Consider the following 16,617-nt stretch of genomic DNA (forward strand, 5'->3'; position numbering starts at 1 on the left):
ACAATACAAACCTGGAATATGCTAGACCAGGGGTTGGCAACCTATACCTCTCAAAGAGTTATTTGGATCAGTTTCCCACTGAGATGAAAGCACAGGGAGCCGCAACAGTAGGTGTGTTAGAAAAAATGAAATGAAATCGCCACTGACTGTCTTTTTAGAAAAACTTCCGTCCCATAACAGACTGGTTGGCGTTCACAGCTGCAGCCCCCCTCCACATGCTCATGCTGGTCTCTTCCTCCTGCCTGCTCGCTCTACCTGACGGTGTTAAAGGCACCACGACAATCTGAAAACATGATAGTTATTTTACAAAAACATAGAGAGCCGCAGCACAGAGAGGAAAGAGCTGCATTTTGGACCGTTTAGCTCTTTCTGCCATCGTATATCTTTGGTAGCGTTCCTGTGTGTGCGCACCGCGGACTGTCTGAACAACAGCCCCGACCCCGTGCACACAAACAGCCAGACAGACCTCTCCTCTTCAGTGAGAAAAGCGAAATTAATATCATCATTAAGTACGATAACGTTTCTATCTTGTGGGACACAAAAAAGTGATTTCTCCAGTACCGATAGCAGAACCGTTGAGGTCAAATCATAACGATACTGCGGTCTTGAAGAATGTTGCCCTGGGGCTCGTTCAATACCGGCTCCTGACTCTGGCTCCTGACTCTGGTTCCTGACTCTGGCTCCTGACTCTGTTTGCCTGCCGCCTGCCCAGACTCTCGCCTGGATATTGACCACCCCGTCTCTTCTCTTTTGATCTTATGCATGTTATCAACTCCTGCCTCCCGGACCCTGATTTAGGTATGTAGACTTTAGCTGAGATAATTTACCTGTTGCATTTGGATCCAGCTGTCTGCCTGTTCTTGCGACATTGGTCTAGGATGGAAAAATTGAAATAATAATATTTACTACTCTGCAAACAGATTACTTTATGTCTTAAAATGGCTTACACCTGGTGTGTTAGATGAATCTTGACTAGATATAGAGCACACTCTCTGTGATAACTTAGATATTACAAATTTGCCTTTTTTCAGCTCCAAAATTAAACATCTGAGGTGCTTCAGAAGATTAAATACCAGCTCATCTCTAACAGCCTGGTGGGATTTTCTCAAAAAAAAAAAAACTTCAAAATATTTCCATGAAAACTCACCCCCATTTGAAACAACTCTGACATCTTACTTAACAAGAACATAATTCACTTCACTTCATGAAATAACAAAGAATCCAACAGTTTCAGCATATAAAAAAAGAAAACCAAAAACAAATTTCTAGAGCAAATCAGTTATAAGTACTAAATACTCCTTGACCCAAAAAGACATTGAACTTCCTCCTACAGTAACACATTTTATTGACCTTAAGAATCCAAAGCTTACTCCCAAAATTTACAAACTGATATCTTACACAGATGACACAATTTACCCACCCATGGCAAAATGGGAATCTGAACTATCAAAGAATTCTAGTGATCAATTTTTGCTCCAGATCTGTCGGAATGACTTTAATATAACCAAAAGTCCTAATCTGCAATTTATTCAGTACAAAATTCTTCACAGAACTCACCACACAGGACAAAGGTTATTTCAAATGGGTCTCAGTTGATCTGCTATATGCACACAGTGCACAGGTAAAAACATAGACGATTATATGCACGCCCTGCATATTAACATTTAGATTAAATTATCCAAAACTAAATCCCAAAATACGAAAGCTTACTAGATTCTAAATAACTCACTGCTTAAACTAGACATAGTACAAAAAAAGGTGTCTGGATTAATCTATTACTTTTATAATCAAGCAAAAGAAGAAAACTATTATGGTAAAAACTGGGAACTTTTTAAATTTGAAATCGAAATTTTGAACTCTTTTAAGACTTTTACAAAGCGTTGGACTCTGTTGATCTAAATTTTATCATCAGCTGTCTTCATAAATTTGGTTTTGACCCTTTCTTCTGTAATACAGTTCAAACACTGTATAATAATGCTAACTGCTCTGTCAAACTAAAATATGGTACCTCCCCTAGATTCAATCTGAATAGAGGAATTAGACAGGGGTGACCTATTTCACCTTATCTTTTTCTTCTAGTTACTCAAACCCTTGCTGATTATATCACTATTCATAAATTAAAACACATCTCGGTTTTTAATAAATAAATTTTAATTAGTCAGCTAGCCGATGACACAACTCTTTTCTTAAAAGACAGCAGTCAAGTTTCCTTTGCTCTGAACCTTATTCAGTCTTTCTCTGATGTTTCAGGTCTACATCTCAATCTGAACAAATGTGAACTTCTCTCAGTAAAAGATTGTACTTTTAAAACAATCTGCAACGTTCCTGTAAAAGAAACTGTAACATACTTAGGCATTACCATTTCCAAAAATAGTTTAGAAAGATGCCTGTTAAATTTCACTCCCCTAATTGATAAAGCCAAAAAACGTTTTAACCAATGGCTTCAAAGAGACCCAAGTCTGAGAGGAGGATTTACTCTAAAAAGCAAAAGGGATTTTTCGACTTCCCGTAATTCCCGGACTATAAGCCGCTACTTTTTTCCTGCGCTCAAAGCCCTGCAGGTTATTCAGTGACGCGGCTAATTTATGGATTTAATTGGTGGCCGCCATGTATGTACATTCGGACTCAGTGCATAGTTTGAATTTTTTATCTAACACTAAGCACGAGTCATTTGTTTTTTAGCAAACTAAGTAGCCAAACAGCATGGACCTCACTTCAGGTTTTAGACACTTCACTCATGGTTCAACAAAAAGAAACACGCATGCCCGGCCGCATCCCAGAATCCTTTGGTGCCAGTAGACCCAACGTGCACGTGATCGCCGCTACAATATGATGCAGCTTTCAAGTTAAAAGCAATCGTTAAAAGCAGCGTGAAAAAATCTACCATCACCAACGGCTTTGGAAAAGCCGGTCAGCTGCGTGACGGAAAGAACAGCGCATGTGGGAATAACATCAGCCTTTATTTTGTCAGGACACGACTGGAAACACAAATCCACGTGGTCGTTTTAACGGTTTCTAAGGACTGACCGGAATTTTTGCATTGAAAAGCTCACAGCCTCCGTGTGAGCTGGAGACATGTTCTCCTGGCTGCTGCTCGTTCACATAGAGCTGCGGGGCCAATGGCAGTCTGAAGGCTCCCACACGTAACAACGCATCCGCCCCTCATCCACAAAACGTACAGTTTTAAGTCTGATTGCTCTGCACAGACACGATTTGCTCCTCCCTGGAGCCGCCCTGGCCAGATGTGTCGGAGAAGATAGGAAGGTGAGCGCGCGCGGCGAGCGCGGAGCTCAGAGGCGTCCGCGGAGCTCCAGTGTTTGTTGTGAAAGGAAACTTCTGACGCACGCGCCGCGCTGAGGCGCGCGTATCGCGCTGAGGTGCGCGCTTTTCAGTCGCTGCTGCTTTATTTTACTGCTGTGTGTTTTTTGTTAACCAGCCCTGTTAGTACCATAATGCTGCCGCGACACAAGCGGAAGGAGAGCTGTTCCTTTTCACCCCTCCATGCACTGCTGCTACTTGCTCATTCTTAAACACGTACAACATTGAGGCGAGCCGGGCGCTGGCCCCAATGAGTTATATCACTAGAGGAGACATCACGTGGTTCCTCATGGGAGGAGAGCACCGCCATCTTGGTGAGGTCAAGTTACTGCTGCAGTGAATGCATGTGAACACATTTTTTGCATAATGCCAGTTCATCGTGCGGGTTTCAGCTGCCAAAATCAGAAAAATGAGTCCATGAAGGAGGAAGGTATATCATTTCACAGGTAAGTATTTTAATTTTTTTTCTTTTAAGGCTGCAGGGGCTTCATTAATAGAACACACGTTGACATGCATGATGCAGCAGGGCTGTTATCAACATGCTGCATGATGTACATTTATTTTTCTGTCAATATAAATGTACATTTTATTTTGCTAAACCTGTATACAGCATACTAGGCTATTTATACAGATTTATACATTTCTGACTCAGTGACTGAACTTTTCTTGCAGGTTTCCAATGGACTCAGACTTCAGGAAAAAGTGGATCTTGGCTATCAAAAGAGTTAACCCAGATGGATCACTGTGGAACCAACTAGAAATACAGTCTGGCTGTTCAAAACATTTGTGGAAACAGATTTTGATAAGAGGCCAGACTGTTTTTTTAGGGTAAATCTATTGTTCACTTTTGGACTTCTTTTTTATTATTATTATTATTATTATTGTTGTTGTTGTTGTTGTTGTTGTTAATAATAATAATAGTAATAATAATAATAATAGCAATAATAGTATATAATAATAATAGCATATTATTATTGACATATTGTTGGGTTTTTCTAAATAATTTAAATTGCATGTCAAAGAGATCTAAAACTTCTAAATGTTTAGAAATTAATTTTGATAATTCTTTCTAATAATTTTTTATTTGTAAGAAGTCCTGAAACAATGCATTTTCATTCAAGTTTGAGCTTTTAAATATAGCTGAACATGTGAAAATGGGTGGGTGCGGCTTGTATTCGGGTGTGCTTTGTAGTCTGGAATTTACGGTACTTATTCTGTCTCTGCACCTGGACAATCACGCTCTTAAATCTATTGACCAAATGTTGCTAAATTCATCTGGAAAAAACATATTCGTTGTTCTAAAAAATCTGTATTAATGAACTCCTATAAAAAAGGAGGCCTAAATTTGACTTTACTACTTTAAATAATACTTTTAAAATAAACTGGATTAAATCATGTTTAAAAAATCCACTGTCCATTTGGAATATTTTCCCTCATCACATGTTTGCTGACGTAGGATTTTTTCTTCTGCTTTGTGATTATAATATTGACAGATCCCAGTTTGTGGGTCAGCTCTTTAACCACAATGGTCAATTACTCGGATATAAAGAATTTAACCTTAAATGTAACCTTGCTGTTACTTCACAAAGAGTTGTGTGTTGTATTTGATGCGGTTACTACTGAAATCTGTGAACTCTTTAAAAATACTTTACTTCATCAAAATATCTCTTTCTTATCTCTAAGTGACACCACTGTTGGAAAATCCTGTTTCAACTTTGCCCGAAAGAATAACAAAATAAATAAAAAATACAAAATGTCATTTCTGTTCCCTCTGCTATCTTCTTTTGGAGAACATTTATTTTTGATTTGCCCTGGAAAAATATTTGGACCCTGCATCAGAAATTACAAATTAAATAACAAGATGAGAGATGTCTCCTACAAACCTCTACATAGAATCTGTCCCACTAATCAATTTATGCTAAGATATAATAAGACAAATGACCCCAAATGTACTCTCTGTAAAGAACACCCTGAAACAATCAGTCACCTATTTTGGAATTGTAACTCTACTAAAAAAATGTAGAAAAGAATGTACAAGTTTTATAAATCACAAATTAGACTCTAAATTTCAGATGAAATTGTTATAGTTTGTCAGTTTCCCTTTGTTTGTGTGTGTAGTTTGGCTGTGGCTCCTGGAGGACTCCTCCTCTCCTCCTGTCATTCCTGAAGTGTGCACAGCTGCTTGCATTTAGTTAATTGGTTTCTTGTCTTATTTAAGCTCACCTGTTTCAGCAGTCTGTGTCACAGTGTAGTTTCTGTTTGTTCCCTAGGTTCCTGGTTTACTTGGCTTGGTTCTTTGGAGAGGATTTCTGAGTCTTATTAAATAATTCTCCTCACTTCTCGTGCCTCTCTGTTCCTGCATTTGGGTCATCTTGATTCCCCGTAACAGAAATTTGAATGTATCATATTTGGCCTACACGAAAAGAACACGAAATCAATCATAAAATGGGCAATTAATATAATTATAATATTTGGTAAGTTTCATATTCTTCAAATCAAGATTTTCTTCATGACAACTATTTTTCGCTGTAATAATCAAAAGATTAGAATCTTATTTGCACACTATTTCTAATAGCTTAAACAAAAAGGCCATATGTATTTATGAAAACTGTCTGTCTTTGAACATTTTCAATTGATAGTAATGTGTTTTTGAAATATTTATTTTGTAATACATGAACCATCCCCTGGCATTTTCATTGAAATGACTATTGTTCATGTCATGCATATTTGTTCTATTCGTTTTGAACACTAAAGTTTATTTTTTTAAAAAGCTAAGAGACACAGAGGATACATTCACAATACAGGGTTTAATGCTTAATTCCGATTTTTTTTTTTTTTTTTTTTTTTTTTATCCGATTTTTTTCCAATTAAATGCGAACTTTTGTGATCTCCTGTGTGACCGTGAAATGACCCAGAAGTGACCCGCATGTGCAGAACAGTACGTGAACGACGTCACTCGTTGTTTGCTGAAGTAGCTAACATTAACAATGGATGTCAACAACAGTGTTGTCAACAGCGGAGCTCTTTTTGTAGTATTAAATTTATTTTCACAAAGGAGTCAACACAATCACAATCTTCTCATTTTAAGAAGGCATTGGAGCCATGATCGTCTGTACCAACTGTTGTGGAATGGGGATGTGAATGTGCTGGGGCCACGCGTGTGTGTGTAAAAGAGAGGAGAGAGCGTGTGCAGCGCGATAGGTAATGAGATGGGCAGTGGGGGCGCTCATTCATGTTGTGTGTTATGGAGGAAGGAAAACGATAATAAAAGAAGGCTCCACCCAGCAGAACTGCTATCGACTTTATGAGTTTGAGTTCTTCTGCCAGCTGTTTTGTATTTTCCCAATGGTAGTCTGTGTTTCCTAGGAGGGGTTTCAATTAATCAGCAATGAATTTGGATAGGTTGTAAGTTACTGATCCAATGCTGTCTATGATGGGCCTTAATGGTGCTCTAGGTTTATGTATTTTTGGTGTGCCATAGATCCAGGGGATGATGCTGGCTGTTGGTATGAGGTGGTTGTAGGTTGTTTATCTATTTTCTTTTCGTTCTGTAGCGGTTTTAGTATATGCTTGAGTTTTTTCTTATTTGCTTCAGTGGGATCTTGTTTCAGGACCTCATTTGTGTTCTGATCTTGAACCATCTCTTTCATTTGCTTTTCGGTCTGTTCTGTGTGCAGGATGACCTCCCTTTGTCCACTGGTAAAACTGTGACTTCACTATTGTGTTTTAAATTGTAGATGGCTGCCATTTCATTTTTGGTTACGATATTTCATTGCAGAGTGCGGCTTTTTCTCCTGGGTCCTGTATTTTTCAAATGCTAATTTGGTGGCTACGATGAACTCCTCACGCAAGATCTGTTTTGGGGTTATGGCGTAGTTCAGTCTTTGAGACAGTCCACTGCGTTCGGCTTCAGTTAGCTTTTCAAGTTTTTCTATGTGACGTGTTTTCTTATATTGTACGCACTGTTGTGTACATTGCGTAGATGTCCTCTCAGGTTGTGTTCCGTTGTCGAGCAGGTGTCGATGTATGAAATCCTGTAGTTCCCGTTCCAGTTGTGTTTCCATATTGTTGATCTTGTTTGCTGTCCACCGAATCCTTTCTTTGACCAATGCCCTCCGCACTCTTTTAATCATCCGTTCTTTGTTAAGACTGGTTGGTATAATCCCTTTTTCCCGGCAGGGGAGATTGAATCACAGATGGTTCCTCTGGCGCGCCCATTTACATTCCAGTTTTTCCAGCCAGCCAAGTTCATACTGTGTCTATTATTAACTGACTTCTTGGTGCTTTTGTAATCAGACCCAGTGCTCTGGTCTATCATCCACCTGGTCCAAACAGCCTATTTTTAAAGGAGTTTATCGACTTTTAGTCTTCCACTTTGAAGCAGTCTAATCTGATCACTTTCACTAAGGTCTTTGGACAGTATTCGCCGTCTGAAACAGTTTTGCAGAAAAGTTTAACGCTTACGGAAAATAACTCACCTACATGTTAATCTAATTCATCCAGAAAGCTGTCGTCCATCCTCTCTTTAAAAAACCTGGGCTAAACCACCCTCTTGAGGAGTTATAGACCTATTTCTAATATCCCATTTGTGTCCAAAAGTTTAGAAAAAGTTGTTGCTAAACAACTTACAACTGCTTTGGACATTCATCGCAGTCTTGATCAGTTTCAGTCAGGTTTTTACAGAGCTCACTCCATTGAAAAAGCTGTTCTCAGAGTAACTAATGACATCCTGATGTAAAGTGATGCAGGAAAATGCTCTGTGCTACTCGACTAACTGGAGTTGACCATAGCCTTTGATACTGTTGACCAATATGTCCTCTGGGACAGGCTGAAAAACTGGGTTGGGGTATCTGGATTTGTTTTAAAATGGTTCTCCTCTTATCTGACTGGTAGATCATTTTCTGTTGTGTTTTCAGAGTCCTCCACTGCATTCGTCACATGCTGTGGCACAAGGCTCAGTTTTGGGACCTTTAATGTTTATTGTATATCTGCTGCCTTGCAGCATATTTACTTTCATTTATTATTCTGATGATATTAACCCCAGGATTTTTTTAAATACAGATTTAACGCATGTGTCTGGATTCGGTCAAGAGTTGATGAATAATAACTTTCTCCAACTAAATGAAGTTCTAGTCTGTGCTTGCCTTCCCCAGATAGTCTAGAGGCTTAGTCCACTTGTTTTCTTGTTTTCTGTCAGGAACCTTGGGGTAACTTTAGACCCAGTTTTATCTCTTGACTCTAATGTCTGGTCACTTGTTTGTTTTTATTTTTATCATTTAAAAAACATTGCAAAACTGAGTCCAATTCTGTCGCGTTCTGAGATGATGCTCATTCATGCTTTTATATCTTCTTGTCTTGATTATTGCAACTCCATCTTTACATGTTTAAGCAGAAAAATCTTTAGAACGGCTCCAGGTTGTCCAGAACACTGCTGCAAGGCTTTAAACCAAATCTTCCAAATCATCACACATCACCTCGTTATTAATCCAGCTGCACTGGCTCTCCATCTGTTTCTGAGTGCATTTTAAAATCCTGGTTTTAACATACAGAGCTCTTAATAACCAAGCACCAGTCTATATAAAAGACCTTGTGCAGCCATACAGTCTCAGCAGAGTCCCTGATATCATGTGACCAGGGTCCTGCTGGTTGTTAAGAGAGCCCTGTGAAAAACCACAGGTGACAGGGCCTTTGTAGCAGTCGCTCCATCCCTCAGGAACACCCCTTTCTTCTCAGCCTTTAAAAATACAGATAAAAACACATTTTAAAAATTACGTTCATTATTATTAGTAGTATTAACGTTTATTAAAGTTTTTTTTATGTATCAAGACTGTGCTGAGTTGCTGCAGAGTTCACACAAGAATTGGTGTTTTTCTTAAATGTCCTCAAATTCCTAAACAGAACGACAATTAAAATATTCTCTGTGGTCAGATCAAAGCTTATTTTAAAGCTTATTGTCTTTGGGGATAAAAAATGATCATGTTCCTCTCTGACAAAGACAACAAAGACCCAAGCAATTACCAGCCAAAAGAGCAAAAGCCTTTTTCTGGATGAGAGGCATCAGTCCCAATGTCGCTCATTGTGCTGGTGCAGTAAAGCCAGTACTTGTGAAAAGAGTAGAAAAAAATTCACCAGTTTGATAAAGTCAGTGATTTTTACAATGTTACCTGCTTTTAGACTGAATGTTTAATGCTAGGACAAAGTGACACATATTAACCAAGCATCTGCGTCTCGATCAAATTCTTACCGTATTTTCCATAATATACGGTGCACTTAAAAGCCTTAAAATTTTCCAAAATTTACAGGGTGCCTTATATTTGAAATAATTTAGGTTGTGTTTACTGATGTAGACATTATTTTGAGACGTATGCGGAGCTCTGCGAAAATGTCAGTTTGTTTTGTTTAACCCTTGTGCCATCCAATGACCCCATCCTTACACTGACGTGTTCTCCCTACCATGACAAAGGTGGATAAAGGTGAAGAGGATTTCATGTAGTCCATGGACACCAGGGAAAATCACAACTCATTGAAGAAAAAAAGTTCAGCGCACTGTCTTGTGGGGTCTAGATGACCCAACTCTCAATGTTAAAGTGTGTAAGATGGCACAAGGGTTAAGAGTTGCAAAGAAGTTAAGGTGTTATTGTAAATTTTTAAACACAGTTAATGTGTAGCTGTGTCGGGCTGTGTTTTCTTACGTTACAAAATTGGGAGTTAGCGTAGTCAAGAGCAAATACTTTTAGTGGTATCAGTCTGTTTTTTAGGTGTTTTTGTTGGAAAAAAAGTTTGGATTTATCATTATTGTGAATATGCTAACGCTTTCAACGTGACGTGATATATGACCTACTTTGAAAAAAGATAATTTATTAATGGTACACCTTGATCCGGTGTGCCCTATAGTGAAATAAAAATACGGTACGTCCTGGATGGTGAGAGCATTTCTAACAATACCATGCATCCCAGGTTATCTAAGCGAAGCTTGGAGTACGGCAGAAAAATCTTCTATTTGATTTCAAATATTTTTCCTTTATTGTTTATTTTTATTTTTAAATGTTTATTGGAAATTGTATGAAAAAGGTGCTAATCTTTATCCAGCAGCTCTTGGCTTCAAGATCTATTTGTCTCACTGTTTTTACTTGTTAAGCACTCACTTCATAGAATCATTTTTTGCTATATTTTTCTTTTTCATAAAGAATTATAGCATATTATATTTTTCTGATAAACAGATGGTGCTCTGTTCACTTTAAAGACACAAAACAACATTTTAAGCTTTTAAGTTTACTATAATATTCATTCAAAGGAACCCCAAAGCGATATTTTGATCCATTCACGGATTTCTGAGTGTTTATCTAAAAACCTTTGCTCGTCTAACTTTCGGTTGGAAAAAAGCTCACGAAAATAAGTAATATTTAGTATAAAATATGTTCTTTTGTGTGTCAAAGGTAATATATTATCACATACATGGATATTATTTACTATGGCTGTTCTGACACAAGCGTTAGGAGAAGCGTATAATATCAACGTGGTCAATGTTGCTATAAGAAATTTCCGGTTGACCTGAGAAAGCCTTTTCTGCATCCAGTGAAACAATGGTTGCTTTTTGGTTATTGATAGTTGTATAATCTATGAGGTTGATTAATCTGCGCATGTCAGTGGATGAATGTCTACCCTTTATAAAGCCTGTTTGGTCAGGACGTACAAGCGGAGGCACTACCTTCTCCAGCCTTCCTGCCACAGCATTGATCAGGAATACGGATCGGTAGCTGGATGGTGACGGGGATCTTTCCCAGGTTTCAGAAGTAAAATAATGTTGGCGGAGTTCATATTTGGAGGTAAATAATTGCCTTCCCTAATTTCTGTTGTCATCCTGAGAAAGTGGGAGCTAAAGTAGGCCAAAACTCTTTATAGGGGTGTCAAACTCATTTTGGTTCAGGGGCCACATTCAACCCGTCTGATCTCAAATGGACCAGACCTGTTACATAAAAGCAAAAAAACATATGGGCAGCTTGTTACCTGTGCCTTTGTTTGTTTTTTTGTTTTTATCTCAGTTGGAAAAAATGCCTCAACCAACATAGTTACCTACCGTAATTTCCGGACTACAAGCCGCTACTTTTTTCCTGCGCTTACAGCCCTGCGGCTTATTCAGTGACGCGGCTAATTTATGGTTTTAATTAGCGGCCGCCATGTACGTACTTTCGAACTCAGTGAATAGTTTGTATTCTTTATCTAACACCAAGCACAAGACATTTATATTCAACACACCTCTAAGCAGCCAAACAGCATGGACTTGACTTCAGGTCTTAGACACTTCAGTCATGGTTCAACAAAATGAAACACGCATGCCCAGCCGCATCCCAGAATCCTTTGGGGCCATTAGACCCAACGTGCACGTGATCGCCGCTACAATATGATGAAGCTTTCAAGTTAAAAGCAATCGTTAAAAGCAGCGTAAAAAAGTCCACCGTCACCAACGGGTTTGGAAAAGCCGGTTTGCTGCGTGACGGAGAGAACAGCGCATGGAGTGAATTTACACTCCATTTACGGTTTCTAAGGAAACCGTAAAAGCGGAATTTTGCTTTGAAAAACTCACAGCCTCCGTGTGAGCTGGAGACATCTTCTCCTGCTGATTGAGCTGCGGGGCCGATGGCAGTCTGAAGGCTCCCACACGTAACAACGCATCCGCCCCTCATACACAAAACGTACAGTATTGAGTCCGATTGCTTTGCACAGAAACGATTTGCTCCGTTCACCGGCGCAACGGGGACGAAGTGCTCCTCCTTGAAGCAGCCCTGGCCAGAGGTGTCGGAGTAGATAGGAAGGGGAGACAGGGAGCGCGCGGGGCGGGAGCGGAGCGCAGAGGCTTCTGAATTCTGACGCACGCGCCGCACTGAGGCGCGCGTATCACGCTGAGGCGCGCGCTTTTCAGTCGCCGCTGCTGTATTTTACCGGTGTGTTTTTTAACCAGCCCTGTTACTCCCATAACGCTGCCGCGACACAAGCGGAAGGACGGCTTTACCCGTTCACTCCTCCATGCACTGCTGATACTCATTCTTAAACACGTACAACAGTATGGCGAGCCGGGCATTGGCCCCGCCTTTAGCCCCTAAGACTCATGGGAAATGTGGAATCGCGGATGTAAATTTCCTCATCATAACTGAGGGATGTAATGTTGATTATATGGTTACTGTTTGTAATTTTATGTATGATACCTAGATTGTCAATAAGTAAAAAAAAAAATGAAATAAAAACACCATAACTGAGGAACTTGTGGACAGAATAGAGGTCCATGCTGTTTGACAGATATCGATACACTCAAGTACATGAGCCAGAGGCAAAGCTGGAACCACCCACAATGTGCTAATGAATTGCACTCACTCTGGGATTCTGACCGTGATCTGTCAGGACGACAATATCGCCTAACACATGCGCGGCTTGTACTCTGCCGCGGCTTGTGTATGTATAAAACTAATTTTACACGTGAAAATGGGTGGGTGCGGCTTGTAATCGGGTGCGCTTTGTAGTCCAGAATTTACGGTAATCACTTATTACACACTCATTTACAGAGGCCAATGCATCTAAAATAAAATGCCTTTTACTTAAAAGAAAAGGTTTATTCAATTTTATACAAACAGAATATTTTACATCTGACACTGAAGCAATCCCGATAATAAAGTCAAGAGGGGGTTACAGAAAAAAAATGAAATATTCTTTCAGCACTGTAACGTGTTGATTACATACCAAGCATGCAGGCTCTGCAGTCAGCTGTGTGCACACATAAAACTCTGTCCATTTTCCCTGGAAAGCTCGGCACTCCACTTCAACCTTTTTTTCTTTTTGACAATATTTCGGTATTTAGGGTGTCACTGATATTTCTTCTAGCAATGTAAAAGCAGTGGGGCTCACAGTGAATCAAACTTTCAAAATTTGAGATATGTTGTTTCACATGTTTGCTTTTCCTTTGCTCCCCTTAATGGCAGTTAATTATTTAAAAAATCATGACTCGCTATGGGAATGGACTAGAAATGTGCTTTTTTTTAAAAAAACATCCTTATAATTTTTACTCTTAATGAGTGGGCTGGATTAAATCATCTGGCGGACTGGATTCCCCTGGTAGGCAAATCAATGCTGTTGAGAAATCTAATAATATCATTGTCAGAAGGGTCAGTTTATTGCAGTTGGATCATGTGTCCTGTTTCCTGTTTGATCTATGACTAATGAAATAATTGTATTTTCTTTGTTTAGTTTGAGTAGATTTGCCAAAAATTTCCCAGATTTATTACTGTGATCAAACCTCTCTAACCATAGTCTCTGTAATAAAAACTGTGTTCTTTGATTAGATATTTCATCTATTTCTAATCTAACCTTTCTTGTTTGTTGCAGAGTTTGTTCATCCAGAAAGTTGCTGTGGGCCTCTTCTAACAATCACATTGTCTGCTCAAAATCCGCTAGCTTAGAATTTTCCTTTTTGTTTTTTTTTTTGGGATGAGAAGGCAATTATTTTGCGTCTTATGACCGCTTTGCCAGCTTCCCATAGAAGTCATGGGGAGATTCCTGGGTGGTCGTTGTTGTGTAGTATAAGGACCATTCTTTAACAAAATAGGCGATAAAGTTAGGGTCTCGAGCAACGATGTATTGAACCTCCAGCTCCTTAATGAAGATAGTGATGTTTTGTTTTTTAGGGTCAGGGAAACCGGTACGTGGTCACTGACAGTAATGGGGTGGATCTGTGCTTTCGTATCTATACTAAACAAGGAACTGTTGACCAGGAAATAATCTAGCCTGGAGTATGATTAATGAACTGTGGGGAAAAAAAAGTTTAGGGTCTCTTTTTGGGGATGGAAAGATCGCCAAAGATCACAAAGACCAAAATCCTCCATGTAATGTTAGATGAAGTTTTGGTAATGTATATTATTGATTAGTGCAAAAATTAGTAAATACGTGCAGATACTGGTGTGCTGATTGTTACTATGTGGCATTATGTGTAATGTACAGTGTATGTGATCTAATGCTGGACATGTTGAGTGTCTAAGTGTGCTGTGCAGATCAGTACTAGTGTAGTGTGGCTGAGTTACATGGTAGCTTAGGTGAGGGGTAGGGTAGATTGTGTAAAAAGAGGAAAGGAGTCCAGAGGGGGAAATGATTAAGGGAACAGTAGAGCCAGGGGGGAACGTTTGGGTCGCGGTGAAGCTGTCCATTCAAATAAAGCCACTCCACAGAGATGACAGCGCGGGCCCCTTCACTCAGAAATTTCTTTCTGATGGGGAACAGCATCTTTCGACGCTCCAAGTTTTCTTTTGGAAACTGGTCATCCATTCTGAAATCGGTCCCCTGGGGCTCCCTGCCATGACGCCTCACCTCTTGAGCATGGACTTGGCCACAATGGGTCATGGCCTGCAATTCCCTGGTCTTGCTACTCCCATGCGATGCACACTGTTTATGGACTTTACTTTCTCCTCAGGAAGCTTAAGCTGAGTTTGAATGTAGCTTTTCATTTTTTCCTCTGCATTTTCCTCTCGCATTTCTGGTACTCCCATGACCACCAGGTTGTCTCGCATTGATTTTGATTAAAGATCCAGAATGGACTCTTTGATCTTATTGTTTTCTTCCCAGAGTCGGCTTATTCCATCAGCGAGGAATTTTACAGACTCTGACAGTGCTGAGTTCTCTGCAGTCAAGGTTTCCACTTGCATTCTTTGGTCGTGGGGGTGGGGGGTGTTGGTCCGTAATTTCAGAATTTGCATATTTGCGGTTGTCTCTGGTCCCTAAGCCCCGCAAATATTGTGGGAACACTATATGCTTGTTCATTTGGGTAATTTGGTATCTACTGAAGATTTTTATACTAATCTGGCATTTAGCTAATATTTTCACAAGCAATACGATTCAGTCTTTTCAGTTATGAGTTTCCACTTTTTATAGCTATTAGCTCTTGCATCTTTACTGACCGGATTCAGCTTACAGCATTCACACTAGCATTATTGCATGCAATCCTATAACTGTATCTAGTTGGGCTTGTCTTGCTGCAGAGTAAATAGTCTCAAAGTTCAAAGTGCAGTATTATCCTTCTGTTCCCTACATTGAATCTTTGGCACCCTGTATATAACTGGGACTTTTTCCTTATTTTTAAGGGCTGAACCTATTCTCACTCGGATAAAGGAGGATCACACCCGCATTATCCTGCCTGCTATAGACAACATCAAATACAACACTTTCGAGGTCCAACAATACGCCAACGCTGCCCATGGCTACAACTGGGGATTGTGGTGCATGTACATCATCCCACCACAGGAGTGGCTGGACAAGGGCGATGAAACTGCCCCGATCAGGTGAGGACATTAGCTTTTGAACAACATCCATTATAGATGAGGATGTTTGATGAAATATGGATAGCCTAGGGATATGACTTGTAAGGACTCATCAAACTCAGGTGCTGTGCGGGTCGCTATGCGGCACACAAATAAAAAAGAGGCTGTCGTGATGAATATCTTCATTTCAACGCAGGATCACAAGACATTGTGCTGTCATTGGGATAATTATGCTCAGATTATGAGCAGGGCATCTCATTAGACTCCTGTTAGTGGAAAAAAACTTAAGGGTGAAAATTATAAAAGTCATAAAAGATTTTAAAACCCTAGTTTATGTCCCGTTTACTGTAGGTGTTTTACCTTGACATTTGTCCTGCGACATAAGAGTTAGAGTCAATGTGACTGATTTCACTTTTAGATGCACATATAGACCTTTTTTAACTTTAAATAAACAGAACTTTAATTGATCCCATGATGGGAAAATTGCTAAGTTAGCATGGATCAAGAAAAAAATAAAATAATAAATGTGTCTTCATTTATTCATCAGCATTTTATCTTGTAGTTATGCTCAAGTATGTTTTAAAGCGAAATTTTTAATGTTGTACAATGTTCTGGCATTCATAGTCTCAACTAATTTTTTGATTTTGAGTTTCGCATAACTATTAGAAATAAACTCCCTATATCCAAAACTTTAATGTGCAACAATGTAATTTCAAAGTACCGTATTTTCTGGACTATAAGTCGCTGCGGAGTATAAGTCGCACCAGCCCAAAAATGCATTATATAGTAGAAAAAAACACAGATAAGTCGCACTGGACTATAAGTCGCATTTTGACGGGAAATTTATTTGACAAAATCTGAGACCAAGATATAATAACTTGCACAACCTCATATGACACAATCATAGCAGACTGTTTATCTCATAATTTCACAGTAATTCTTTTTCATACTTATTTATTTATTCCTTTCATGAAGCATCATTGGCCAACTAATACTTTGTTTT

General features: G+C 39.3%; 1 protein-coding gene across 2 annotated transcripts in view; it reads left to right on the forward strand.

Moving 5' to 3' along the window:
- Nucleotides 1-16,617, forward strand: part of galnt9 (polypeptide N-acetylgalactosaminyltransferase 9) — a 173,400-nt gene that overhangs the window by 95,641 nt on the left and 61,142 nt on the right. For both annotated transcript variants that reach the window (XM_023958682.2, XM_078952666.1), the window contains one exon: nucleotides 15,438-15,635. In XM_023958682.2, coding sequence (XP_023814450.1) covers nucleotides 15,438-15,635 — 198 coding nt within the window. The remainder of the gene's footprint in view (nucleotides 1-15,437; nucleotides 15,636-16,617) is intronic.

This window comes from Oryzias latipes, chromosome 9, assembly GCF_053564925.1.
Source record: "Oryzias latipes strain Hd-rR chromosome 9, Olatipes_Hd-rR_3.1".
In the NCBI taxonomy this organism is placed as follows: domain Eukaryota; kingdom Metazoa; phylum Chordata; class Actinopteri; order Beloniformes; family Adrianichthyidae; genus Oryzias; species Oryzias latipes.